The 27905-nt window shown below is 31.7% G+C and overlaps 1 protein-coding gene across 3 annotated transcripts; it reads left to right on the top strand.

Moving 5' to 3' along the window:
• Positions 1 to 59: 59 nt before the first annotated feature.
• On the top strand, positions 60 to 27905 carry LOC134715854 (galactocerebrosidase-like). 3 transcript variants are annotated; one of them, XM_063578364.1, is made up of 18 exons: positions 60 to 226; positions 1325 to 1393; positions 3224 to 3287; positions 3746 to 3834; positions 4446 to 4610; positions 5624 to 5662; positions 8106 to 8233; positions 9075 to 9192; positions 9644 to 9681; positions 10228 to 10352; positions 10978 to 11117; positions 13917 to 14006; positions 17576 to 17662; positions 18243 to 18384; positions 18890 to 19067; positions 22150 to 22319; positions 26146 to 26222; positions 27486 to 27905. In XM_063578364.1, exons 1-18 carry the CDS (start codon positions 86 to 88, stop codon positions 27699 to 27701), a joined length of 2076 nt encoding a protein of 691 aa, XP_063434434.1. In that variant the 5' UTR covers positions 60 to 85; the 3' UTR covers positions 27702 to 27905. The 3 variants fall into 3 exon arrangements, with proteins under 3 accessions (XP_063434434.1, XP_063434433.1, XP_063434432.1); XM_063578363.1 differs by lacking the exon at positions 18890 to 19067 and adding an exon at positions 20417 to 20594 and having other exon boundaries at positions 27486 to 27904; XM_063578362.1 differs by lacking the exon at positions 18890 to 19067 and adding an exon at positions 19284 to 19461 and having other exon boundaries at positions 27486 to 27903.

Here is a 27905-nt window from a genome sequence, read left to right as displayed (position 1 = left end):
CATGAGTGGACAATCTCCTGGAGAACATATTTAATTTGCATAACCCACTTCCGGTCAGATCATGTGATTTACAGTGTTGTTGACAATGTTTCTGACACCGGTTGCTTGTTGTATTTTATGTTACCTTTGCTCAAACAGTAATGCTGAAGAAGTGACATACCCTGTTGACGACACTCCTGGATTAGGAAGACGATTTGATGGCATAGGAGGACTCAGTGGAGGAGGAGTACATTATAATTTATACCTATTACTTTGATATAACTTAGAATTTTGCTCTTTTTTATTGTTTTTTTGATTTTTTTATAATAATAGCAATTTTCAATAGTTGCATTATTTGTATTTATAAAAACCTTGGAATAATTTTTAAATTTAAAACATATTTGTACGTTATGTATCTGCAGAACTGTAGCTGCTGAACATAAGGACCTATGAGCTACGGTTCCGCAGCTAGCAGAACTGAAGCTCTAATGTCCTTTTACTTTTACAGTCCGCACCAAAAACTTTTTCAACTACTAGTCCGAAAACCAATATTCTGACATTGTTCTTATTGGTTCAAACAGATTTTTGCAAAAACTCACTAGTTCAAATGAAATTTTACCAGTCTGGGGCATAGGACTTGTGGCTCACCGTGCAGACTGTTACTATTTGCGGACCATAGAGCTACGGAAACCTATTTCAAAACATTATTTGATAATAGTGTTAAGGAAATAAATATTCAAACATAATTAGTTATGTCATATCCTAGAAAAATGTCTAAGGAAAAGAATAATATATATTGACAAGTTATGCATGGACATTAAACAATATTTTTGGGGAAAATAAGTGTCACCTGAACGTGGATAGCAATTCCCAATGTTTTTGAAAGAGGAAAATCCATAGCTCTATGGTCCACAAGTAGTCAAAAAATAACATAAGGACCTGAATGCTACTGTTTGGCAGCAACACATAATGGAACTAAATAACTGTAAAAACACAAATTGAGCCTTATCAAAGAGCCAATAATCAATTGTAATTAAGATACTTATATAAAAATAAACTCACAAAAACTTGTCTCAGAAAAAAAACACCATATAATATACATCTTTATATTATACAGGTACACATATTATATACATATAGATAGGACAAGTGCCTGTGACCAATCTGTGTATTGATTTACTAGTGCTAAGCCTTAGAGTGCTTAAACAATTTTAAAATGCCCCAAAGAGATTAACTTGCCGGGAACATTAAAAAGTCGAATGGTAAAAATTATGGAATGTACAAGAGACGATAAGAATAAGCTGTTAAAAAAGTGTGTAAAATAATTGTTGATTTTATGTTTTAGGCAACATCAGTGCTGTTGCAAAACTACCCAGAACAGCAGAGGAATGAAATCCTGGATTATTTATTCAAAGTAAGGTGCCAAATTAAAACACTATAGCAACAAATATATACCTGAAAAGATCAAATCAAGTTCAAAACTATTGTCATTTGAAAAGAAAATAAGTCAGATTTTATCGATTTTTTTTTAACATTTTTTGTGTACTCATTTGTATATAATAATAAAACCTCAAGGATTATCTTTTTTCTCCCCCATATATTTAATTTAGCATTCTAGTAATTAGGAAAATTTGAAATAAATACCATCTTGTTTCTAAAAATTATAGCATCACATAATCACATTTATATCCTTAACATTACATTCAGTCAAATTTAAAAGATCTTAAAACTGATTCAGACAGCATCACATAAAAAAATATAGCATAACATTATCATGATGCTCGAAGACCACAGAAAGAACACTGGCCCATGGCCAGCTATCCATTATATGAAATATCAACCCCATATATTGACATTAACATATTCTCATTTTGAATATGTGTTGAAGTTGTTTCATTGGAGTTTCAAAGATAATACTTTTATACTTTTGAAACTTCTGATGGATTTGTGAATTGTTATTGAATGGCCAAGGAAATACAAGTTAGGTGAACAAATTTCTATGTACATGATATGTTTTCATCTATCATGTATAAGATGAATTCAGGCGCTCTCAGGCTCATTTTTACATAAGTATAATAGCAAATGTTGAAATTATTTATTTGATAAACTGAACACCTTAAATGAGTTTAAAAAGTGTGTTAAAGCACATAACATAATCAAGCTCATGCAAACAATATATTAAAAACATGTGTGACAATAAAAGACAAGCATAAGTTCGTCTTGCACTTAGAATTCCCCTTGGAGGTAGGGATAAGTTACTGTTTTCAATAAAAAGTTTATCAGCATTGAACATCAAGGGAATGAAAAACTCAAAATCCGCGTTCAAATTTGATTGCCACTAAATGTTTACTAATGATCATAAGACAGCTTTGCAAAACATCCTCACACTTAAAAAAAACTGGATCATCAAATACTTTTAATGAATTATAGATTTATAAAACGTTGAAAAGTACTCTTTTGTTTGATAAAATGTTCAGGTTTTTTTTGCAACCATTAAAATTGAGAAATCAATGGAAATGGGGAATGTGTCAAAGAGACAACAACTCGACCAAAGAGCAGACAACAGCGTAAGGCCACCAATGGATCTTCAATGCAATGAGAAACTCCTGCACCCAGAGTTGTGCTTCAGCTGCCCTCTAAACAAAAATTATACTACAGTTCAGTGATAATGGATGTAGTAGTACTAAACTCTGAAATATACACAAGAAACTAAAATTAAAAATCATACAAGACTAACAAAGGCCAGAGGCTCCCGCATAAATGCGCCTGGGTTAAACAAGTTTTTTTATATCTCATCCCTCCCCTATAGTTCTAGCAAATGTAGAAAAAACAAACCCACAACAATATGCACAGTAAAACTCAGTTCAAAAGAAGTCTGAGTCCAATGTCAGAATATGTAACAAAAGAAACTAAACAAAATGAGAATGATACTATCATACATTGACTACTAGCAGTTACTGACATGCCAGCTCCAGACCTCAATTGAAATGATTGAAAGATTATGTCTTCATCATATGAGTATCCCTCTCGTGAGGAGTATGTTATATACTTTAACACACTTTTTAACTATTCATTGTAGTGTTAGCTGCCAGAGATATACGGTAAGTATTATTTTTTGTAACAGCAACCATGAAAAACGGTTTCATTGGAAGATTTATAAGATGATAAAAAGCATAATTTTGTATGATACAGTCCTGTTTTTTTTTAAACATACACGTGATAGTAATTGCTGTTTTATTTTTAGCCTAATTTTGGAGCCAGTTTACATCTTCTGAAAGTAGAGATTGGTGGAGATGCTCAAAGCACAGGTACTTTTATTGCCAACTTATCAGATGTATGTGTAGGTATATGATAGTTTGTATTCTTTGAATATTTGTCGTCTTAAAGTATTTAGGAATAAAATGGAAATTTATTTCAAAACAAAACCATAGGCCATCTTTGTAAAAAAGAAACTGTAAGCAAAGTTAAGAATATTGCATGTATTAACTGTGAATTTCACTTTTATGGTAATGAAAAGTCTTGATAATATTTTCTTTATTCCTTTATTGCATATGAAGCTTAGGGGTGAAAATATTTATAATAGTATTCCATATGGTTATTCAAGGAAAGTTGTATTTTTAACGGTTTCTCCCTTACAGACGATCTCTTGGTGATCAAACATGTCTTAAATAATAGACAGAAATTATCCTTCCCTAACAAATGTAACATTACTAAAATCAGTATAAAACTGTAAATCAGTGGTCATGTTATAAAAAATGTTTTTTAGAAGGAACAGAGGCTTCCCACATGCACAACAGCTGGGATGAAAACTATAACAGAGGATATGAGTGGTGGTTAATGAAAGAAGCTAAAAAGGTTTTAATATTTTCTATATGTCTACATTGTTTTCTTATAAATATAAGAAGAAGTGGTATGTGTGCCAATGAGACAACTCTCCATGCAAGTCACAATTTGTAAAAGTAAACCATCATAGGTTAAAGTACAGTCCTTAACACAGAGCCTTGGCTCACACTGAACAGCAAGCTATAAAAGGCTCCAAAATGATGTGTAAAATCATTTCATATATTATACATTGTATATGTTTATTATTAAAAATCTCAATTTTACAAAATTTATCTTTAATGTGTTAGTTAGGTACATTTGAAGGCAGATCTAAAAATTGAATTTCCATGGATTTTGACTTTCATATTTGTAATATTTTTTGTATTGAAACCCATGGGGCGCAATTATCTTGTTGAATACTTAAATTTATGGTAAGCCATTTATTCATAAAATCCACAATTAATTAATATACCATGAATAATAATAATTTATTAATTATACTGATTTATTTTCAGAACAGGTGTTATTTAATGATTTTTTTTCTCCAAATAATTATACTAGCTATGTTCCAAATGACTCTCAAATTTAAAGTGAATGGTATGAATATTTTATAGATATCTTTTAACTTGATTTACTAATTCCAGAGAAATCCTGATATTTTGTTATATGGCCTACCTTGGGCATGGCCAGGATGGATAGGAAATGGAACAAGAGATCCATATACAGACATAGAACTACCAGCTAATTATATCGTCAAATGGGTCCTTGGCGCAAAGAAGTATCATAATTTAACTATTGATTTTATTGGGGTAAATATATAACTATATATAAGTCATAAATATTTTGAATTGATGTATGGAGAAATGACAATTTATACTCAGCATTATTGTTTATGTGTTACATATTTGTTTTTCGTTCATTTCTTTTACATAAATAAGGCCGTTAGTTTTTTCGTTTGAATTGTTTTACATTGTATTATTGGGGCCTTTTATAGCTGACTATGCGGTATGGGCTTTGCTCATTGTTGAAGGCTGTATGTTAACCTATAGTTGTTAATGTTTGTGTCATTTTGGTCTTTTGTGAATAGTTGTTTCATTGGCAATCATACCACATCTTCTTTTTTATAATTATTAAGTATTGGAGTGTGGTAAAATTATTAATTATTTATTAAGGTTTTATGGAGCTTAGAGTTGCTTTGCATATCATGGAAAAAAATACATCCAAGAAGATTTAACATTTAACAAAACTGTTGTTACTAACTTAAATTTTGATTAAATTTTAAATTATGAATTGATGAAAAAATAAACAAATTTGAGTTATCATACCTTCATTCCCAGTAAGATTAATAAGGGTTTCCAAATCCTTTGATAGATTTTTGTTTAGCTATACCGGTTCAGATTGTGTGGATAAAAATGTGTTTATAACTCAAACCTACTATTTTCCTGTAGAAGGACATAATTTTCAAGCTACATTTTCAGGATAAGTATTTTTCCTAGTTAACTGTAAATAATAGGTCAACAGTATTTGGTGAATAGGTATAAGCGAATGTGGTATGATCGCCAATGAGACAACTCTCCATCCAAGTCACATTTTGTAAAAGAAAAATCATTATAGGTCAAAGTAAGGTCTACAACACTGAGCCTTGGCTATATATGGATAGAATGGGAAGAGTAAATAGTCATTACAAATACGTTTTGCAAGTATTGAGTATATGCAAAAAAAAGTATTTTAGATACTAAATGAACATTGTTATCATTTGAAATGCCTAAAGTTAATGTCTTACTTTAGTTGATCCTTAAACTTTCACTTCTATATATTTTAGATTTGGAATGAACAGGCATATGATGTTAAATATATTAAGGTAAGAACTCGTGTCATTTAGAATTTAATGGACATCTATATCTGGGACATGAGATTCATGCCTTGAAAAGAATAAAAGCTCTTTAAAAGGAGGCTTGCGGGTATACAAAACAGTTATTTTTTATTACAAATTTTATTTATTACCTTTATTGATTGTTTCTTCATCATATGGTACAAAAATCATTCAACAAAAATATTTTGTGCTGGCCCCAGATGATTTTTAAAATGTAAATATTATTGAAAAAACCTCAAATTATCTCCCTTTGCTGCAAAAATGCCATTATATTAGAATAAAATTTTGATTTAGACCTGCGAACCACCTTAAATCTCTTTACAATTAAAACAAGTTATACATTTGTACATAAATTTATTAATACACTGTGTATGAAGTTATTGATGGATTATAAAATTGCCAATGAGACCACAGGAATAGAATTTAAATCCTTTTTTATACGACCGCAAATTTTGAAAAAAATTTCGTCGTATATTGCTATCACGTTGGCGTCGGCGTCGTCCGAATACTTTTAGTTTTCACACTCTAACTTTAGTAAAAGTGAATAGAAATCTATGAAATTTTAACACAAGGTTTATGACCATTAAAGGAAGGTTGGTATTGATTTTGGGAGTTTTGGTCCCAACATTTTAGGAATTAGGGGCCAAAAAGGGCCCAAATAAGCATTTTCTTGGTTTTCGCACTTTAACTTTAGTTTAAGTTAATAGAAATCTATGAAATTTTGACACAAGGTTTATGACCACGAAAGAAAGGTTGGGATTGATTTTGGGATTTTTGGTTTCAACAGTTTAGGAATTAGGGGCCAAAAAAGGGCCCAAATAAGCATTATTCTTGGTTTTCGCACAATAACTTAAGTTTTAAGTAAATAGAAATCAATGAAATTTAAACACAATGTTTATGACCACAAAAGGAAGATTGGTATTGATTTTTGGAGTGTAGGTCCCAACAGTTTAGGAATTACGGGCCAAAAAGGGACCCAAATAAGCATTTTTCTTGGTTTTCGCACCATAACGTTAGTATAAGTAAATAGAAATCTATGAAATTTAAACACAAGGTTTATGACCAGAAAAGGAAGGTTGGTATTGATTTTGGGAGTTTTGGTCCCAACAGTTTAGGAAAAAGGGGCCCAAAGGGTCCAAAATTAAACTTTGTTTGATTTCATCAAAATTGAATAATTGGGGTTCTTTGATATGCTGAATCTAACTGTGTATGTAGATTCTTAACTTTTGGTCCCGTTTTCAAATTGGTCTACATTAAGGTCCTAAGGGTCCAAAATTAAACTTAGTTTGATTTTGACAAAAAATGAATCGGTTGGGTTCTTTGATATGTTGAATCTAAAAATGTACTTAGATTCTTGATTATTGGCCCAGTTTTCAAGTTTGTCCAAATCTGGGTCCAAAATTAAATTTCATCAAAAATTGAATAAATGGGGTTCTTTAATATGCCAAATCTAACTGTGTATGTAGATTCTTCATTTTTGGTTTGCCTACATTAAGGTCCAAAGGGTCCAAAATTAAACTAAGTTTGATTTTAACAAAAATTAAATTCTTGGGCCTCTTTGATATGCTGAATCTAAACATGTACTTAGATTTTTGATTATGGGCCCAGTTTTCAAGTTGGTCCAAATCAGAATCTAAAATTATTATATTAAGTATTGTGCAATAGCAAGTCTTTTCAATTGCACAGTATTGTGCAATGGCAAGAAATATCTAATTTCACAATATTGTGAAATAGCAAATTTTGTTTTAATTAGAGTTATCTTTCTTTGTCCAGAATATTAAGCAAGAAATATCTTATTGCACATTATTGTGCAATAGCAAGATTTTTTTTTAATTGGAGTTATCTTTCTTTGTCCAGAATCAACTTAAATCTTTGTTATATACAATATACAATGTATATTCGCTTTTTACTACCAACTGATAAATTTAAATAATCTTTACCATTCAGTGATAACACGCAGTTTTTTTACATCTTAATATTTTATGATGTATTTAAATGAGTATTTATTGTTGCAAACTCCAATAGAATATTTTAATTGAGATTAGTTTTGGAATAAGGGAAAGGGGGATGTGATTAAAAAATTGGGTTCAATTTTTCTCATTTGAAATTTCATAAATAAAAAGAAAATTTCTTCAAACTTTTTTGAGAGGATTAATATTTAACAGCATAGTGAATTGCTCTAAGAGAAAACAAAAAAAATAAGTTCATTAGAACACATTCATTCTGTGTCAGAAACCTATGCTGTGTCAACTATTTAATCACAATCCAAATTTAGAGCTGAATCCAGCTTGAATGTTGTGTCCATACTTGCCCCAACCGTTCAGGGTTCAACCTGTGCGGTCGTATAAAGCTACGCCCTGCGGAGCATCTGGTTTTCCAATGTGTAACAAATTTAAAAGATATTATGACTTGTGACAAACTCTTTTTTCAGCTGTTGAGGAAAGTCTTGGATAACAACAGTTTACAACATGTTAGGATCGTAGCTGCTGATGGAGGCTGGGGTATTGTCAATGATATCAACAGAGATTCAGATTTAGCTAAAGCTATCGACTATATAGGGTAAAGTTATATAATAACTAAAGCTTTCAACTACGTAGGGTTGAGTAACGATATATATAGTTCTATTGTCTGTTAAACAAATCAGACATTGCTAAAGCTATCAACTTTTTGAGGGTGGTAATGGGGGTACCTTCATGACGAATAGTGGTAAAAATTCTTGCCAAATGACGTTAATGGTAATTTTAGGTGCATGACAATGAATTATCCACTTTCTTTAAGATAATACAAAATCAAATAATTTCGACGAATCACATTATTTTTTTTCTCCAAAAATAAAGGTAACGATAATTATATGAGACCTCTGACGAATCACAATAATGTTATTTTGACAAATCAAGGTAAAATTTTAAATAATTTGACGCTAACAGTAGCTGAAAATTCACATGTGACGCCTGTCGGCATTACTACCCTCCTTTATAGGGAAAGGTAGTAAAGAAGCTTTAAGCTATCGACCATATAGAGTTATATAATATGATAGCTTAATTATTGTCAATGATGAGGGTAATGATTCAAACCAAGCTAAAGCTATTGACTATATAGGGTAAATTCATGAGTAAGCTAATTATCTTGCCTACAAGCATATGAACCAGATTTAGCTATAACTAGCACTAATCAGGGTAAGATAATATGATAGCTAAATTAATTATTTATTGTCAATGATGTAAGCAATGATTCACACCTTGCTTAAACTATCAACAATATTGAATATGGTCATGAAATATCTAATAATATTGGGTGTAAAGGATGTAGTCTAGACCTAGCTAAAGCTACTGGCTCTAGGGTAAAATAGCTAGAGCTATCACCTATTTAGGGCAAGATCATGTTGCTTATTTATTTACAGTGTGCATTACCCAGGAACAGAGTCTGTCATGTCAGCTGTTCAGACAGGGAAACAATTATGGTCATCTGAGGATTTCAGTACATTTAATGACAATATAGGGGGAGGATGCTGGGCAAGGGTGAGTCATGCTTGACCTTGCACTGTTTATAGTAATCCTTTTTTTTCAATAGGAATATAGATATACAGCCTCAATTGATCTGAAGTAGAGATGTGTGGCTCTTTTGATTTTTTTAAACTGCAGTTAAAAAAAAAGGACTTTGAATAGTGCAGCCTGTAATGGCTCATTACTCAAAGGACATATTCATTACTGACTCATGATTTGTTTGGTGAAATATTGTTCTACTTTTAGAGGCATGATAGATGCTTTAAGATATAATTTGTGTTTCATTGAATCCTAATTTTTAAGAGGTGGTCACAGGTGGTTTAAGGATATTGCTGAGATACTATTTGAGAAATTAAAAACACAACAAAAGAAAATCAATTTGCAGTATTGGAAGTTTTATAATTTGCTCTTTTAACATTGTTGTATTTATAGGCATTAATCTTCATTACATATGTTGTAATTTCAGCTCTTGAATCAGAACTATGTAAATGGAAGATTCACAGGGTATGTAAACTAAGAGTATTGGCATTTAATCTATGAGATTTTGTATGTTGAAATCTATGTAATATACCGTTTCAAAAATCTAAAAAATTATTGGTGTTGGTACTAAAAAACATAAATAATGTCACATCAATGGTTATATGTCCATTGTAATGGATTTTGATAGCCAATAAAAGAAAATGGTGTACATTTTTTTTTTAAATATTACCCAGAATGCATTAAATTCTCAAATGTCAATTTGTAGGCATGAATAGAATAGAAGTTTATGATATACATATATTTTATAACATAACCATGATAGCACATTTTAAAAATTCTTGTTGAGCAGTTGCAGTAAAAATATTGTATTTCATTATAACTTTTCTGATATAAACACACATGATGGATATTTGCAAACATGGTGAATAAATGTAGCAAATTTCAGTCCAAAATTATACTTGTATTTATGTCATAGGAAAAGACAAATGTAGGAAAAAAACACAAAAGGATGCACCAATATTTTTGTATATGAAATTTATAATAAAAATAATTGCAGTGTTTCCTTTGTAGAACAATATCATGGAATTTAATTGCCAGTTACTATGATGCTCTTCCATTTGCTCGTAATGGTCTGATGACAGCAAATTCTCCATGGAGTGGAAGTTATGTGGTCAATAGTCCTATATGGATGTCAGGTATACATACTCAGATTGTACATTGCCATATGCACCATTTGTCAACAGAACTTATTCATATATCTGCAAAAACAAATCTTAACTAAATCCACTAAAATAAGAATACACATTAATTTTCCATGCCACAACTGTGAGCAATAGGGGCATTAATTGTTACCCTATTTCTATCTGACCTTCTGAAAACCAACTTAAACTTGCAGACAGAGTTTTGATTTGTAAAGCGAGTCACTTGCCCCTATACTCTAACTGAAGTTTGTCTCACACAAATTTTATGAAATTCATACACAATGCTTAAAATGTAATTTACTGTGTAAGATTAATGCCCCTTTTAACTTAGAAAATTTCAAAACTTAAGCAGGGTCATTTTTGTTCTCAGACACGATCTTCTTTTATTCATGTAGACATAGTGGATTAACATCAATGAAATTAATTGATAAAAGTTATCAACCTGAAAAATAATCCAAACCAAAAGTGAACCTATAAGAAATCTTTCTTTTTCAAACTGTATACATAGTTAATTATATATAATGAATGTAAGAGACAGAAACATGAAATTCTCACCTAACTTTCCTCTCCATTAAAATCAAGTGTTACTACAGTATGTCTCAATTTATATTTCCTATAGCACATACAACACAGTTTACATTGCCTGGATGGAAATACCTGTCACATGGTAGTGGTGTTGGTAAACTGAAATATGGAGGGAGTTATGTCTCCTTGGTCAGCCCTGATGGCAAAGATCTCACAATTGTCATAGAAACAATGGTCAGTATTAAACACATGGCAGAAGTATTTATAAACTAAAATGTGATAATATCTTTCTTTTTAATTCTGAAGAAAGATATTCATTATATATATAACTCAAATACATTGAATTACTGTAAACCAACTTAATTTCACGTGCGATTTATTTTCACAACTTTCGCCTGTAGAAAAAAAATATGAAATTAAATCGTGGCAAAAATGTATAACTTGGATATTTCCTTATAAAATCGCATGAAGTAAATTAACTATCACGAAATTAAATCGCTGTGAAATTGACTAGCTGGTGATAAATGCGAAATAAAGAATCATTGAAAATAAGTTGGTTTACAGTATTCGATTGTTTGAATAGAAGCAAGTAAATGACACACCAGTTTTCACTGTAATAATCTTATAATTGAAAAAATTATGTTGAGTTTCTTATAATGTTTTGGCCAGGTAAACAAAGTCCAAACTCATACGTTTTAGATAGTTAAATGTTTAGTGTGGACCATTCTTCATAGTTTAGTCTGTCATTTTAGTCTTGTATCCATATTTATTTTGGTTTCATAGCAGCATTGTTAATTTTAATGCCCTCGTCACACTGCTGTGCCGATTTTGACGCCGATGACAACACGATTAAGGAAATTTTCAAAATCACAACTGATCGTATCCAGATCGGGCTATTCGTAGTGCCATCTTTAACCATCTTTAACCATCTGCCACTTTTTCAAGCCTTTGGGGACAACTTCAGGAAGGGTTCTAAATTTTTTAACATGTTAAAAAATCCCCGAAGGAACGTCCAATGTTGAGGGTTCGTATTGAGATTGTATCACCATCCTCACCATCGTAATGTCACCGGGAACGCATCTTTGAACATCGTATTGCATTTGTGTTTCCATCGTTTCCATCGGGCAGTTTTGACATTTTCGATGTCTACACGAATGAATCACAAAGCTACCCGAAGGTCTTACGACGGCAACATGACTTCGCGAAGACCTCGTAATCCCATCGTGTTGCCATCGAATAAAAGTACGAAGGCGACAAGATGGAACCACGACGGCAATAAATCCAGCTAAATGTAAGTTAATTTTTGCGCTAAAAGTGCCATGCGCTGGTCAGTCTAATACGACAGTAAAGAAAGACGTTCACAAAACATGGAGCTCATATCATATGATTCTATGAGAACAAGAAAGGCAACAGCGTTGTTTCTATTAATTCAAATGGAAGAAGAGCAGCAATTACAGCCTCAGGATTTACTTTTACAAGTAAAAAATTATTTTTTGTCAATTTCTCATATCAAGTAACATAATAAAAATCATAAACGCGCCTCGTACACCAACACTGCAGGTACACGTATATAGGGAAACCAACTTTTTCTTCGTTATTCTGATTTTTTATGTAACGTCTGAGTTGTTTTCACACCAATGTTTACTCCATTACCATTTTGTATTCTATATGTCATATTTTGCCGCATTTATTGCTTTCCCCACATACTTCCTTTTGTCTGTATTATTATAATATTCTCCTGGAAAGAGCTCTTTTTGAATAAAAGGGATCAACCTTACCTTTAAGATAGATCAGTAAACATGGGGATAATTATGGGTGATTATTCAGACTAGTGCACACATTTTACTATTCAAACAAGGCGATGCCGAGCGTGGCATCCCCTCGTATGTAACATATTGGGGACAAATATGGACACTATATTTGTATATGACACATTCAGAAAATGGTAAATTGAATATGCATATTTGATACATAAACTATTTATTTAGAAATCAACCAAAACATTCAGTAACTGGAAATACCTTTAATATTGTCTTTAGAACCAACAGGTAAAAAATGAGCAACCAATTTCCTGTGTATTATGCTATTTCAAGGAGAAAAATCAATTCCATCTGCATGACCTTGACCTTTGGCCTTGAACGTAAAAAATGTCAGATCATTACAAGGAGGAACAATATACCTAATGTGGTTAAAATCTTTTGAAGCATATTGGTTTTAGAGTGTACACAACGGTGATATTGCCTTGTATTACAACTGCCACTGTGACCTTGACCTTTGACCTTTAAAGTCAATAGCGCTAAAGATATTCTTAACGAGTAACACCATACCAAGTTATGAGCATTTTGGTTCTAGAGTGTCTATAACACACAGCTTACATGCAGTAGGCGAGGGGATAATAAACTAAGTTTTATAAGAATTAGACAAAAAGATTGATTTCCCGCCATGCATGGCAGACTTGTACAGAAACGATATGTTGTCGAAATTCTGTTCGTATCATAAAAAAACCCAGGTAGAACGCATTTTTAGATCGTTTGTATACTTGTATTATGTACATACATGTATTTTACCTTTATTTATCTTGTTTAAAATGTGTGATGCCTTCGGCATATAATTTAAATGCATCGTAAGCTGAACACAACGTCTTTTAGACACCGTATGGCCATAGCACCATCATCGTAATCCATTGTGTAGCCTTCCTGATCCATCGTGAAGGCTTCGGCTGAGATATGAAGATTAAATACCCGTCTTCGGTTAACCTTCGTATGTTCATCTTTTGCTATCGTATATTATTTTGGCACCATCTTATAGACTACGTTATTCATCTTACTTGCTTCAGTCACTTTTTGGTATTTTAACGAGATCGGGACCAACTTCGTACGAACTTACAATTTTCGCATTCGGGTGTCCATCGTATATAAAAATCAGGACAGTGTGACGCGGGCATTAAGCAAAGCTTAACAATTACAGAAATTATTCCTGAAAAAAAACGCAACAGGAATTGGATTTTTTTATCTTTTTCATTTATTTTTTCAGAGTCATGATCATTCCATTTGTGTCAGGCCACCACTTCCTGCTTATACAGTGGCCCAACAAAACATCACAATACAACTTGGTGGCAGCTTTGTAAGTATATATGATAGGATATAAAAACAGGTTAGTTTTCTTCACCTGTTATCTTCCTTTGGTCAGGATGTTGTCTCTTTGACATATTCCCTATTTGCATTCTCAATTTTATTGTAAGAATTGAACAATCCCTTGATGCACCTTTTTCAGTATCGAAAATACGAAATATCTTCTTGCCAAGTTCTTGGTGGCAATTTTTAAGTATTGAAAGTCGAAAATATAACTTTGTAGGCAGCTTGGTTAGAATTGAAAAAAATATTTTGATGAAAATTTTCAAGTTGAAAAGTCTCCAGGTCTAATATCTGATTTTTGTCGAGCCTGCGACTTTTGTCGCAGAAAGCTTGACATAGGGATAGTGTTTCGGCGGCGGTGTTAGCTCACTTCTTAAAAGCTTTATATTTTAGAAGGTGGGAGACCTGGATGCTTCATACTTTGTATGTGGATGCCTCATGTTACGAAGTTTCCGTCAGTCACATGTTCAATGTCCTTGACCTCATTTTCATGGTTCAGTGACTACTTGAAAAAAAAGTTAAGTTTTTTTGTAATGTTAAATTCTCTCTTATTATAAGTAATAGGATAACTATATTTGATATGTGCGTACCTTGCAAGGTCCTCATGCCTGTCAGACAGTTTTCACTTGACCTCGACCTCATTTCATGGATCAGTGAACAAGGTTAAGTTTTGGAGGTCAAGTCCATATCTCAGATACTATAAGCAGTAGGTCTAGTATATTCGGTGCATGGAAGCATTGTAAGGGGTACATGACCTTGACCTCATTTTCATGGTTCAGTGGTTATAGTTAAGTTTTTGTGTTTTGGTCTGTTTTTCTTATACTGTATGCAATAGGTCTACTATATTTGGTGTATGGAATGATTGTAAGGTGTACATGTCTAGCTGGCAGGTGTCATCTGACCTTGACCTCATTTTCATGGTTCAATGGTCAAAGTTAAGTTTTTGAGTTTTGGTCTTTTTTTCAAATACTGTATGCAATATGTCAACTTTATTTGGTGTATGGAAATATTTTATGATCTATATATCAGTCATGCAGGTTTTATTTGACCTTGACCTCATTTTCACGGTTCATTGCTCTGTGTTAAGTTTTTGTGTTTTAGTCTGTTTTCTTAAACTATAAGCAATAGGTCAACTATATTTGTTGTTTGGAAGAATTGTTAGCTGTACATGTCTGCCTGGCATGGTTCATCTGACCTTGACCTCATTTTCATGGTTCAAAGGTCAATGTTTAGTTTTCTTGTTTTATGTTAAGTTAATGTGACAGTTGTACTAAAGCTTTATATTTAGGACTATCAAAATAATATCAATGATTAGTAAAGAAGGCGAGACATTTCAGCGTGTGCACTCTTGTTAAAGATGTCATCTCAAAATCATGCTTTTTTTGTCAGTTTATTGTAGACCATATTGGCATGATTGAATACAAGAGGTTTGATTAAGCAAGACATAATTATGAAAACTGATATTTGACAAACTAATGTAAGGATATTATATGTTAGTTTAATGCAGGTAGCATTTTTATACGACCGCAAATTTTGAAAAAAATTTCGTCGTATATTGCTATCACGTTGGCGTCGTCGTCGTCGTCGTCGTCGTCCGAATACTTTTAGTTTTCGCACTCTAACTTTAGTAAAAGTGAATAGAAATCTATGAAATGTTAACACAAGGTTTATGACCATAAAAGGAAGGCTGGTATTGATTTTGGGAGTTTTGGTCCCAACATTTTAGGAATTAGGGGTCAAAAAGGGCCCAAATAAGCATTTTCTTGGTTTTCGCACTATAACTTTAGTTTAAGTTAATAGAAATCTATGAAAATTTGACAAAAGGTTTATAACCACAAAATAAAGGTTGGGATTGATTTTGGGAGTTTCGGTCCCAACAGTTTAGGAATTAGGGGCCAAAAAGGGACCCAAATAAGCATTTTTCTTGGTTTTCGCACCATAGCGTTAGTATAAGTAAATAGAAATCTATGAAATTTAAACACAAGGTTTATGACAATAAAAGGAAGGTTGGTATTGATTTTGGAAGTTTTGGTCCCAACAGTTAAGGAAAAAGGGGCCCCAAAGGGTCCAAAATTAAACTTTGTTTGATTTCATCAAAATTGAATAATTGGGGTTCTTAAATATGCTGAATCTAACTGTGTATGTAGATTCTTAATTTTTGGTCCCGTTTTCAAATTGGTCTACATTAAGGTCCAAAGGGTCCAAAATTAAACTTAGTTTGATTTTAACAAAAATTGAAACCTTGGGGTTCTTTGATATGCTGAATCTAAAAATGTACTTAGATTTTTGATTATTGGCCCAGTTTTCAAGTTGGCCCAAATCGGGGTCCAAAATTAAACATTGTTTGATTTCATCAAAAATTGAATAATTGGGGTTCTTTGATATGCAAAATCTAACTGTGTATGTAGATTCTTAATTTTTGGTCCAGTTTTAAAATTGGTCTAAATTAAAGTGCAAAGGGTCCAAAATTAAACTAAGTTTGATTTTAACAAAAATTAAATTCTTGGGCCTCTTTGATATGCTGAATCTAAACATGTACTTAGATTTTTGATTATGGGCCCAGTTTTCAAGTTGGTCCAAATCAGGATCTAAAATTATTATATTAAGTATTGTGCAATAGCAAGTCTTTTCAATTGCACAGTATTGTGCAATGGCAAGAAATATCTAATTTCACAATATTGTGAAATAGCAAATTTTTTTTTTAATTAAGAGTTATCTTTCTTTGTCCAGTATAGTAAGCAAGAAATATCTGCAAGAATTTTTTTTAATTGGAGTTATCTTTCTTTGTCCAGAATCAACTTAAATCTTTGTTATATACAATATACAATGTATATTCACTTTTTACTACCAACTGATAAATTTAAATAATCTTTACCATTCAGTGATAACAAGCAGTTTTTTTACATCATGTATTTAAATGAGTAGTAATTGTTGCAAACTCCATTAGAATATTTTAATTGAAATTAGTTTTGGAATAAGGGAAAGGGGGATGTGAATAAAAAATTGGGTTAAATTTTTCTCATTTGAAATTTCATAAATAAAAAGAAAATTTCTTCAAACATTTTTTTGAGAGGATTAATATTCAACAGCATAGTGAATTGCTCTAAGAGAAAACAAAAATTTTAAGTTCATTTGAATACATTCATTCTGTGTCAGAAACCTATGCTGTGTCAAGTTGTCAACTATTTAATCACAATCCAAATTTAGAGCGGAATCCAGCTTGAATGTTGTGTCCATACTTGCCCCAACCGTTCAGGGTTCAACCTCTGCGGTCGTATAAAGCTACGCCCTGCGGAGCATCTGGTTGATTTTTCAAATCAGAGGGGACAAAAAAGGGACAGTATCATATCTTTACCCTTTTTACACAGCCAAAAACTACAGCTCAAGACTGTCTAAACATCCACTTTCCTTCTTAAAAAAGGCAAGTTATCAGTTTTGACCTGCTTTTATTGCAACTTGAATTCAATACCACCCCAAAATAATTTATAAAATATCCTGAATATGTGAATTCAATGAGTTTATTCTGCAGGTACTTATATACAACATTCTTCATTTCAGGCTAAAATAACAGAAGTAACAGCATGGTATAGCCAGTTAAGATTTGATGGGAAGAATGATACATTTATGCAAAAAGTCGATATTAAGGTTAGAATAATTGTATACTTAATGAGTACTGTTAACCAACTTATTTTCGCAGATACTTTATTTCACGTTCAGCTCTTTCTAGCCCACTTCGCGGCAATTTATTTTTCGCAATTTTCTAATTCACTTTATGTGTAAGATAAGGAAATCAATTTTTGGCTGGTTTGCAGTAAGCAAATTCAATGTTGATATAATATACAATTAAAATAACACAATCAGGAAAAAAGAAAGCAAACCTTGTTGTGCTGATTTTTTTCATAACCTTAAAAGAAGAGTGTATTAAAAGTCTAAAAGGAGATAATTAGATTGGATTCAAACCACTATCAACCTGTTTTAACATGGTATAGTTTTACATACAACCTAGATTGGTTACTCTTCTATCAAGCAGAGCAGGAATGGAATACAACTTTTTCTCACTCTCTTTAACTGTGAAATTTCATAAAAGATCTGCTGTCTGAAAAGTTCTCTTGAACCTTTGTCACCAACACAACAATTTATTAACTTTTAATAGAATCAATCCTATTGATATGATGACTTTCAATTTCTTTATTACCATTTATAACATGATATAGTTATATTTTAGGTACCAAATGGATTGATACATCTGAGATTAGATGTAGATCAAGTAGTAACCATAACAACACTAAAAGTAGGTCAGAAAGGAATTTACCCTAATCCACCACCCAGTAAACCATTTCCTGTGCCTTATAAAGAAGATTTTGAAGGTAGTTTTACTGTTTGATGTGAAGTATGGTAACACATGCTTTTTAAAGATTAACTTATTTAATATTTTTAAAATTAGATTACATTCAAAATATAAAATCAAAGTTATCTTTCATAGTCGGAATTGTAAGGTTAAATTTTCCATTAATTATTTATTTACATTTGTACTGCACTTGAATTTGTTTCTTTGAAAAATATTGCATGTGATAAGTGTTCAGATTGCATGTTGTTCTAGGTACATTTTTGTTTCTGGAATGAAAGCTTTTCTTATCCTTTGAAAGTCAAATGAAGTTTAACCTTTGTGTGTTTCACTGAAAGGCAGACTACTGCTCCAAGATAATGACATGACAGAATTCATAGATTTGATATTACTGTTAATATAACAAGAGGGTTTGCTTCATTGAAAGATTACGAGTTAAACACACTGCATGTTTTCCAAAATCATGTCCATAAGCTGTCATACATCTGGATGTTTTAATAGTAAATTACACTGCTTCATCTGTTTAGCATATGCAGTTTCATCTCAGCCTAAATATTTGTCTCAACAATTGGGTGCATTTGAAGTCCAGAAATCTTATGGAAACCATGGGCTAATTTTAAGACAGATGGTCCTAGAGACTCCAGTATGGACATGTAAAGCAGACTATTATAACCATACTATAAATGTCATTGGAGATTTTGGCTGGTACGATGAAATCAGAACAATATATTAGCTTGTTGCAATAGTTGCATGAATAACAAAAAAGTATTTATAAGCTTTATTTTATCGGAACAATTCTTTAAATTTGACTTTACCTCATTTGAGTTGGTTATTAACTACATCTACTATTAAAAGTAACCCTGTATTTTTGTACTATTTTATTTGTATGTTAAGAAATTTATCAATGTTTCATTTGTTTAGCATATGCAGTCTCATCTCAACCTAAATATTTGTCACAACAATTGGGTGCATTTGAGGTTCAAAAATCAAATGGAGACCATGGGCTCATTTTAAGACAGATGGTCCTAGAGACCCCGGTATGGTGGTGCAAAGCTGACCATTTTAACCATACTCTGAATGTCATTGGAGATTTTGGCTGGTATGGTGAAATCACTCTATTTTTCTTGTTTCTATTATAGCATGAATAACAAAAATGTATCAAAAAAGCTTTGATAGGTCATAAGGAATTCTTTAATCTTCAATTGATTTTAAACTATTGAAGTACCTTTTTGATTTCCTGGTTACAGTTCTTTCTTGAAAAATACTCACCATTCAGCCTTCCACCTTAGTAGGATGGAACATCAAAATTGTCATCCCACCAACCAAGATAAAAAAAAAAACCAAGAGTTTCTTGTCATGAAATCCATTCTAATGTACAATGTTGAAAAGTGTCAATTGACAAACAGAATCAGTTGACTGACATATGCTCTTTAAAGCCTCTAGTTCATTTGAACCTTTAAAAACTTATTTTTACTTTTCTATTTAACTCTTTTATTAAAATTTCTTTTATTCCATGTTTTCTGAGAGCACATTAAAGACATTCTTTTTTGTTATGGAGACAGAGAAATAGGGAATGAAATTGCTTACCTAAAATGTGAGCCTTTGGATTGTGTACTGCTTTCAAATATCATAGTTTTCATAGGTTCATGGATAATTCCAGACAATGTAAAGTTTAATACTTAAAGAAACTTTTGCATTATAGTTGATCATCTCTCAATGACTTGAAGATCAAGTATATGGGTAGGGATTAAGTTGCAAATTGTATGTTCCTCTCTTGTTGTTGATCTTTTGTTGTGTAGAAAATTGCTTACTTATATGCACCTTTATATAGAATATCTTTTATAAAGTTTTAGTAATATATTATATATAAATCTCATGCATGATAAAATTTCTTGTTGAGCAACATTATTGGAACAGAACATTCTTGAGAGAAATTAAATTCTTGTGCAGTACAGTGTTACTTACTATTTCTCATGTACATAAACTTTTTGATAGCTATTCAACATAATCATTCCAATATTTCTAAAGGAAATCATTATGGATTTATTTGCTAGCTTATGAAGAAGTTTCACATCCAAATAATTTTGCTCAGCAAGTTGGTGTGTTTGAAGTGAGAAAGTCAGAGGATACACAACATGGAAACATTCTTCGACAAGTGATTCTACATTCTCCTATTCACTGGTGCCCTAATAATCTAGTGTTTCCTATCAACTTAATTGGAAACTTTAACTGGTATGTTTTGACCCTGTTCTGACCTCATTTATGCCCAGCACTCTTGACTCTTTACCATTTAAATTATTGATCAAAATCCCCTTGCACCATTTATTATACTGCTAAATTTGAGTTTTTAAAAAACAGAAGGAGTTTTTTCAACTATTGTTTTTATCAAGACAATACTCGTGTTGGTTCCATCTACTCTTACAAACAGTAAATATCTTCAATTTACAGAAATTATAAATGCCATAGATAATATTTTATCAGGAAGGTAAGAAATCTGATCTTCTTTTATTGAAATATAAGAAATACAGAAATTTGAAATAATTTATGATATAATTTTTAAAGTTTTATGGCGTTTACTATAGATCTATAGATTCATTTATTATCAATGGTACCAATGTTCATGGATGAATGAAAACTTACATGTCTGTGGATAATGTAAATTCAGAAATTATTGCGATATTTTTATTATTGCTAAAAATGCAACAGGGTTATAATCGCAATAATTTAAACTCGCATTTTGAAATATTTCATATGAATAAAAAAGGATTTTACTCAATATCACAAAGATTTAAATCGCATTTCAGTTTATAATGACAAAATGGCAATAATAAGTGCACACAATAATTTCTGAATTTACAGTAAGTGATTTCATGATTTTGCAAAAGTCTGCCTACAAGCCTTTAAAATATTTGTTATCAGTTGTACATTTAATTTCGTGGTTCACCTGTACCCACTCAATCCATGAAAATTTGTATCCATCAAATAATAATGAATCCACAGTATCTTGTCTTTACAGAAAACAACATAAAATAATGAGCATATCACTGCCTAAATGAGTACTGTAAACATATCCTTTTCCTGAACAAAGTTTGTGATTTTAGCCTTTGTATAAAAGGAACCTTCCTTTAGAACACCTATTGTGCTTTCCTAGCTTTTGTACACTAGCTTCAGATTGCATAAAGATTATTTGTATCTTAAGCTTTATGAAAATAAAACCATTGAAAACCTTTGTAAACTGTTTCAACCAGTATGAGTGTATGGCTAAATGCAATGTTCTAGTATTTACTTCTGATTTGCAGCACAATTTTATATGTCTTTCAATGACAGTTATTGTTTAGTTAAATGATATTTTAATTAAAATATATTGAATTGAATTGGGCAACAGGTATGGTAACTCTTAAAAGCCCTAGCCACAAATTACAAAGTATATGTATACTATTTTTCTGTCTGTACATTTATCCACTTAATATATGGTCAGTCACATTTTCATTGCTAATACACTATCTCTTATATAAAATCTCATGTTTATGTTTTATATAATTTAAATGTCATTTTCAGTAAGCTTCAGTTTGATTTTGACAGCTTTAACTATATTGTAACAGACAATTTTATGATGCATATGAATAAAGTATATATAATGAAAAGAACAAAGGATATGGGGTATCCATACATAACAAAAAATCAGTACATGCACAGCAACAACAAAAAAACACACACAAAAAGGAAAGGATATATCAGTGCTTTGTATATAAGATATTAAATACTTCACACATTATATATTTTGTAGGACGGACATTTCTGTATCAGTAGATGTACAGATCAGTAAAGAGAATGGTACGGATGGAGTATTCCTGGCAGCCAGGGTGGATAAAGGAGGATGTCAGTCATTTTATGCTAATGGTGTATTCTTTTATATCTTTCCAGCTTCCAAAATGTATTACTTGACTTATGATTTGTGTAAGTTTTTAATTGTAATCATTTGATTGTTACTAAAACTAAAATGAAGATTAACCAAACTTAATATGTAGTTGCATCTTGAGCTTTGGTTGTGTCACATACTAAAATCACATCACTTTGACCTAGACTTTGACCATGAATTTGACCACTTTTGTTCCATAAAACATGGAATGCAGTTGGGCTTTGGGTGTGTCTTAAACTAAAGTGAAAGTCAGACCTTGACTTTGACCCCAATAATGATAAAAGGTTTTCTGTGACTGTATCTTGCATTAATTTGTAGGATCCTTTACTATAGATAATTGAGCTGATCTGTAACAATAACATCTCAATGGCTTATATGTCAATCATGTACTGTATTATGGCGCTAGATTAAAACTGACGAGGAAAGGTAACACCTAGTCACCAAAAGCTTTATTTTTGTGTAGCCAAGGTGGTCGTGTGGTCTAGCGCACCGGATTCAGTGCAGGAGATTTGGTTTAACGATATCTCAGTAGCATGGGTTTGAATCCCAGCGATGGAAGAACAAAACATTTGTGAAAGTAAATTTACCGATCTAACATTGTTGGGTTAATGTTTATAAAAGTTGTATATAAAAGGTGATAGATATAGGAAGATGTGGTGTGAGTGCCAATGAGACAACTCTCCATCCAAATAACAATTTAAAAAGTAAACCATTATAGGTTAAAGTACGGCCTTCAACACGGAGCCTTGGCTCACACCGAACAACAAGCTATAAAGGGCCCCATAATTACTAGTGTAAAACCATTCAAACGGGAAAACCAACGGTCTAATCTATATAAACAAAACAAGAAACAAGAAACATGTATATATTACATAAACAAACGACAACTACTGTACATCAGATTCCTGACTTAGGACAGGTGCAAACATTTGCAGCGGGATTAAACGTTTTAATGGATCCAAACCTTCTCCTTTTTTCTGAAACAATAGCATAACATCACAACATAGAAAAACATACAATAAAATATCAATTGGCAGACTTAACTCAATCAAAATATATATTTAATGTTTTAACATCCTGATATGGTCACTTCTTATATCTTGGCCTCCTTGGAACTACTACCTCCTGATCTACCACATCCTATATAGTGTTGTCCTGTTGGAGAGAATGTGATAGAAAATGGTAAGATTATGTTTAGGTCACTAGTTTTATAAAATGTCATCAGCAGACCAGTATTGCTCAGGATATGAAGCGTATGAGTACCTGGATCAGCCACCATAACATTGTCTCTAGGTGTTGTCACTATGTCTAGTGGCATGAATGGTCTGTCCTTGTTGATCTCTGTATCTCCTGTATATATATTGATTATATCACCACCTCGTCCTAACACTAATACGCTACGTCTGTCTTCACTTTCTTCATCCACCACATGAATATTCCCATTACTTGTGCTGGTTATTTTCAAGGGGTAGGTAAATATAGGTTGCTTATGTTGATCATGTTCATACACTCTCTCATGGTCTCCATTCTGATTCATTAGTACTACAACTCTACTTCCTGGTTTAGGGTAGCCTTTATTGACACATGCCACTAGAACTTTATTGTCACTGGTGATATGGACTGCACCAGGAAGGAATGCTGACACATTATATACTGTGTTTGTAAGTTTACCAGTAATACTATTGATTTCTTGGAGTTGTGATCCCTCCGTACACAGAAGTAGATTATTTGATTGTGCTACATCCATACCATAGACACTGGTCCTATAGCTAGTTTTTTTCCATCAGGTTTTACTTTTTCACCTAAACCAAAAATATCAGAACTTATCCATAAAGACTGGTCAATAGATGTGCTAACAAATGTTACAGCCTCAAGTTCAGTTTGCTATTGTTGAATTATTTCTAGATAAACAGGTAGTTTAAAAGACAATCTTTCATCATATTCCAACATCCCAATGTTAGACTTAGTGATCTCCCCTGGAACAAAGTTTGGCAAAGAGCCATAACTTGATCTTGTTTTGGGCATTTGGATGTCAATAGATTTTTCTAAATTGTTTACTTCTATAAAGAACTTGGAGGCATTGCTAATTTGAATGAATTCCTGGACTTTACTGTTTTTTCTGTCAGCTTGTTTTAGTAAGACTGAGACAGCATTTGAATCAGATTTGATTGTGGTAGAAACAGAGTTGTGATTCTGATCTAATTTATCTCTAAGTTCTTTAAAATGCCTTTCTACAGCTGCTTTGACAGATTTTTCAAGCTTAAGAACATCTTGCTTAACCTGGTCATATTTAGAAAATTCTGATGATAAAAGTTGGTTAAGCTGGGGTTTTTTCGAAACAATTTCCCTCATATCCTTTTGAATTTTACTTTGTCCTTTTTTTAACTTGTCTATTTTCATCTCATATCCTTCCTGAATTTCTATTAGATCATGTTTCTTGTGAACTTTTGCTATGCAGGATGGACAAACAAGCGTGTCACATGTCATACAGTAAAGACAAGTATATTGTCCAGCATGGTCCTGACAGGGAATGTTTGCAAAATCTAGTTCTTCTTTATATAGTCCAATATCTTTTAAATCAATTATTCTGTGATCCTTTGCAGTTTTTACTCTTAAATGTACCTTCTCCTTACAATGATTACACAATAAAAGGTCACAGTCTAAACACTTCCATTTAATGGGTCTATCAGTTTCACATAATCCACAATTTACAGAAATTTGCCCTTTTCTGATGGATTGTGAAAAAGCCATTTTTAAGTCAGATACAGGTATACATGTATTACTTCCTTGATTGTGATCAGGTGATCTCTTTTTAAACCTTATCCAAGGTTAGATATTTATAGATATCTTTATCTGTAAATACTGTTGAATATATTATATTTATAGATAGATTTGTAATAGATTACTGCAATTGTCTACAGTTTGAATTATATGTGTTATAGTTCAATGGCTACATAAAGAGTCTCTTATTTATGAACAGTTTTTAAATTATTGATTATTTAATAGTGAAGTGCACAAACCTACCCAATATTTTTTTCTCAATTTTAAATGGGTGATGAATACACAAAATTGAGGTGTTATAAATGTTAAGATAATAGCTGTTTATTTTAGGTATCATTTATGGAAAGGATAAAAAATTAAATATTTGAAAAAAGGAATAGGTTTACAAATGTATAAGTTCAATTAAAGATGGTAGGAAACTTTTACAGACCAACTCTTTAGAGAACAGTTGCATGAAGTAACTTTTTGGTGTCAAATGAGAGATTTCTTTACACTATGTCTGTTCTTCTCTAAAATAAGGGAGATCATTTGGTACTTCATGAAATTTAAAATTTAGGATATTCTATGTATTTACATATTGAATAATATACAATTGCTGTCTTTTGAAGTAAATATGCAGTTTTATTGACTTTTGAAAAACTGATATTCACTGAGGCCGACGGTCGAAGTGAATATCAGTTTTTCAAAAGTCAATTAAACCCCATATTTTCCGAAACAAAAGACAGTAATTGTTTTATTCCATATTCCGAGAAAAGAAAATGTATTTGATGACAAACATATACCAAAACAAATTTTACATGACACATTTTACCATAACGTTGCAAGTAAAAGCGCGTGACGTTTAGCGCGGTGAATAACACTTTCTCAGGTGAATATGCTTTTTTATTCAAAATCCACTTCATATAGAGAAACCTACTAAAATAATACCAATATGGAATAAACCTGTTTACACCCTGTGTCAAAATAATACAAGTTCACTTCAAAACAACAAAGAAAACATTTTGTTTTTATGAATCATATTCTGTAAAGAGTAATATTTAACTTTACAAATGAATAAATGCAGATATTATTTTGTTATTACAGCAAGAACTCAGTTAGTTGCTAAAGGACCTATATCAAACTTGCAAGATGGTTGGAATAACCTTGAACTTATTGTGGAGGTAATGTTATATGCTTCATAGCTTGGAATTTGTATGCTTTATTTACCCCAGATTCATGTATGTACAAGAGGACAAAACATTCATATAGAATCTACCACTGCATCCTGTGTGATATGATATTTAATCCACTCAAGAGAGTTAAATTTTCAAATTCAAACGGAGGCTTGCTGAGAGTTTTAAATATTTAAAATTCGATTATTGGGTAGGATAAATATTGTAAAACACGAGATGTAGTGGTAAAATCTGTTTCTCTAATGACTTTTCAACAGTATGTATGCAAACTTATTCTTTATTTTCAAATGATCTGTCAAAGGATGTGTTCTTTCTATGTGACGTCATCAGGTATGGTCACCTTTTTTCATGCCATCACAATAGAAAATTTCAGAGAAAAGCAAGAAAATTCAATGTTATAATCAATTTTGACCAATGAAGAACTGAGATCAAACCAACCACATGTTGATTAAATAAAAATAATCATCATGTCAGGAAAAGGATAAATCATGTAAGAATTATTAACATATTATTATATGGTGATATGAGATTTAGACAGATATATGAACAATATAACAAAGACAAATAAGACAATAAAATTAAAACAAAAAGACAAATGATTAACTTTTGGGGAATATAGAAATTTTCTTGATTAGTCTCCCAAGTACCATCCCTCTGGTGTTCATAGTCAGACATAGGTATTTAAACCTTGAATAGTGTAAATGCTTCAAGGCTTCAAACTTCATTTTCATTCAATGGAAAACTAAAGAAACTTCTTAAAAAAGCCTCATTTCAAGATCTTGTCTTTAATAAGTAGATATAAGCAAAATCTTGAACCAAAAACATAGTTTATGACAAGATGTTTTTGAAGGATGTGTGTAAAATAACTTTTTGTGTAAGTCTTCTGCTCATGTCTATTTTGTTCAAGAACTATGTGTAATATTGTACTTGTAGTTCAATATGTCAATTTCTACATGTTTATGACATAATGATCTCAAGAGTGACTGTCATGAAAATTAGTAGCTTTACAGAACATAGACTATCTTTTCCTTAGATTACCGTAGCTGTATATATGGCAAAACTTTAAGGATCTAGGTGCTCAATGCTCTTCAACTTTATACTTTATTTCCCTTTTTAACGTTATATCCATGCATCACTCATTTGTAGATGAAACATGCATTTAGCTCAAATGACAAATCTTATTCCCAATATCTATGATGATCCTAAAATAGTATCATAAGTAATTGTTTTACCAGTCTTTCTTTATTTCAGGGATATCAGTTGAGAGGAAGTGTAAATGGTCAGTTAACATTTGAACATACTATAGACAAAGCTCCATTGAGTGGTTTTATAGGTATAGGAACATCATCCTATGGTATAGCAGACTTTGATAACTTACATATCTTTGATACAAATAAATCTACAGATATTTCATATGAGGAACATATTGATGAAACATTGTATTTTGTACCAAGACATAACCCATAGAAATGCAGCTAATTAATGTATTGTTTTATTGATGTAGCACAGTAGGGTTTGCAGAAAATATATCTCCGGAAATGGGAGATAACTCTTGGAGAAACCTTGAGCTTGTTTAAATCAGATATTTGGGTGCATTTTATTTGATAAGACCCTTTCATACAGTATTTACTATTGATATAATTGTTACTTTTAAGTAAAGGAAAAATTGAG

This window comes from Mytilus trossulus, chromosome 4 (genome assembly GCF_036588685.1).
Source record: "Mytilus trossulus isolate FHL-02 chromosome 4, PNRI_Mtr1.1.1.hap1, whole genome shotgun sequence".
NCBI lineage: Eukaryota > Metazoa > Mollusca > Bivalvia > Mytilida > Mytilidae > Mytilus > Mytilus trossulus.
The sequence above is the reverse complement of the archived record's forward strand: the minus strand, read 5'-3'. Positions and strand labels throughout refer to the sequence as shown.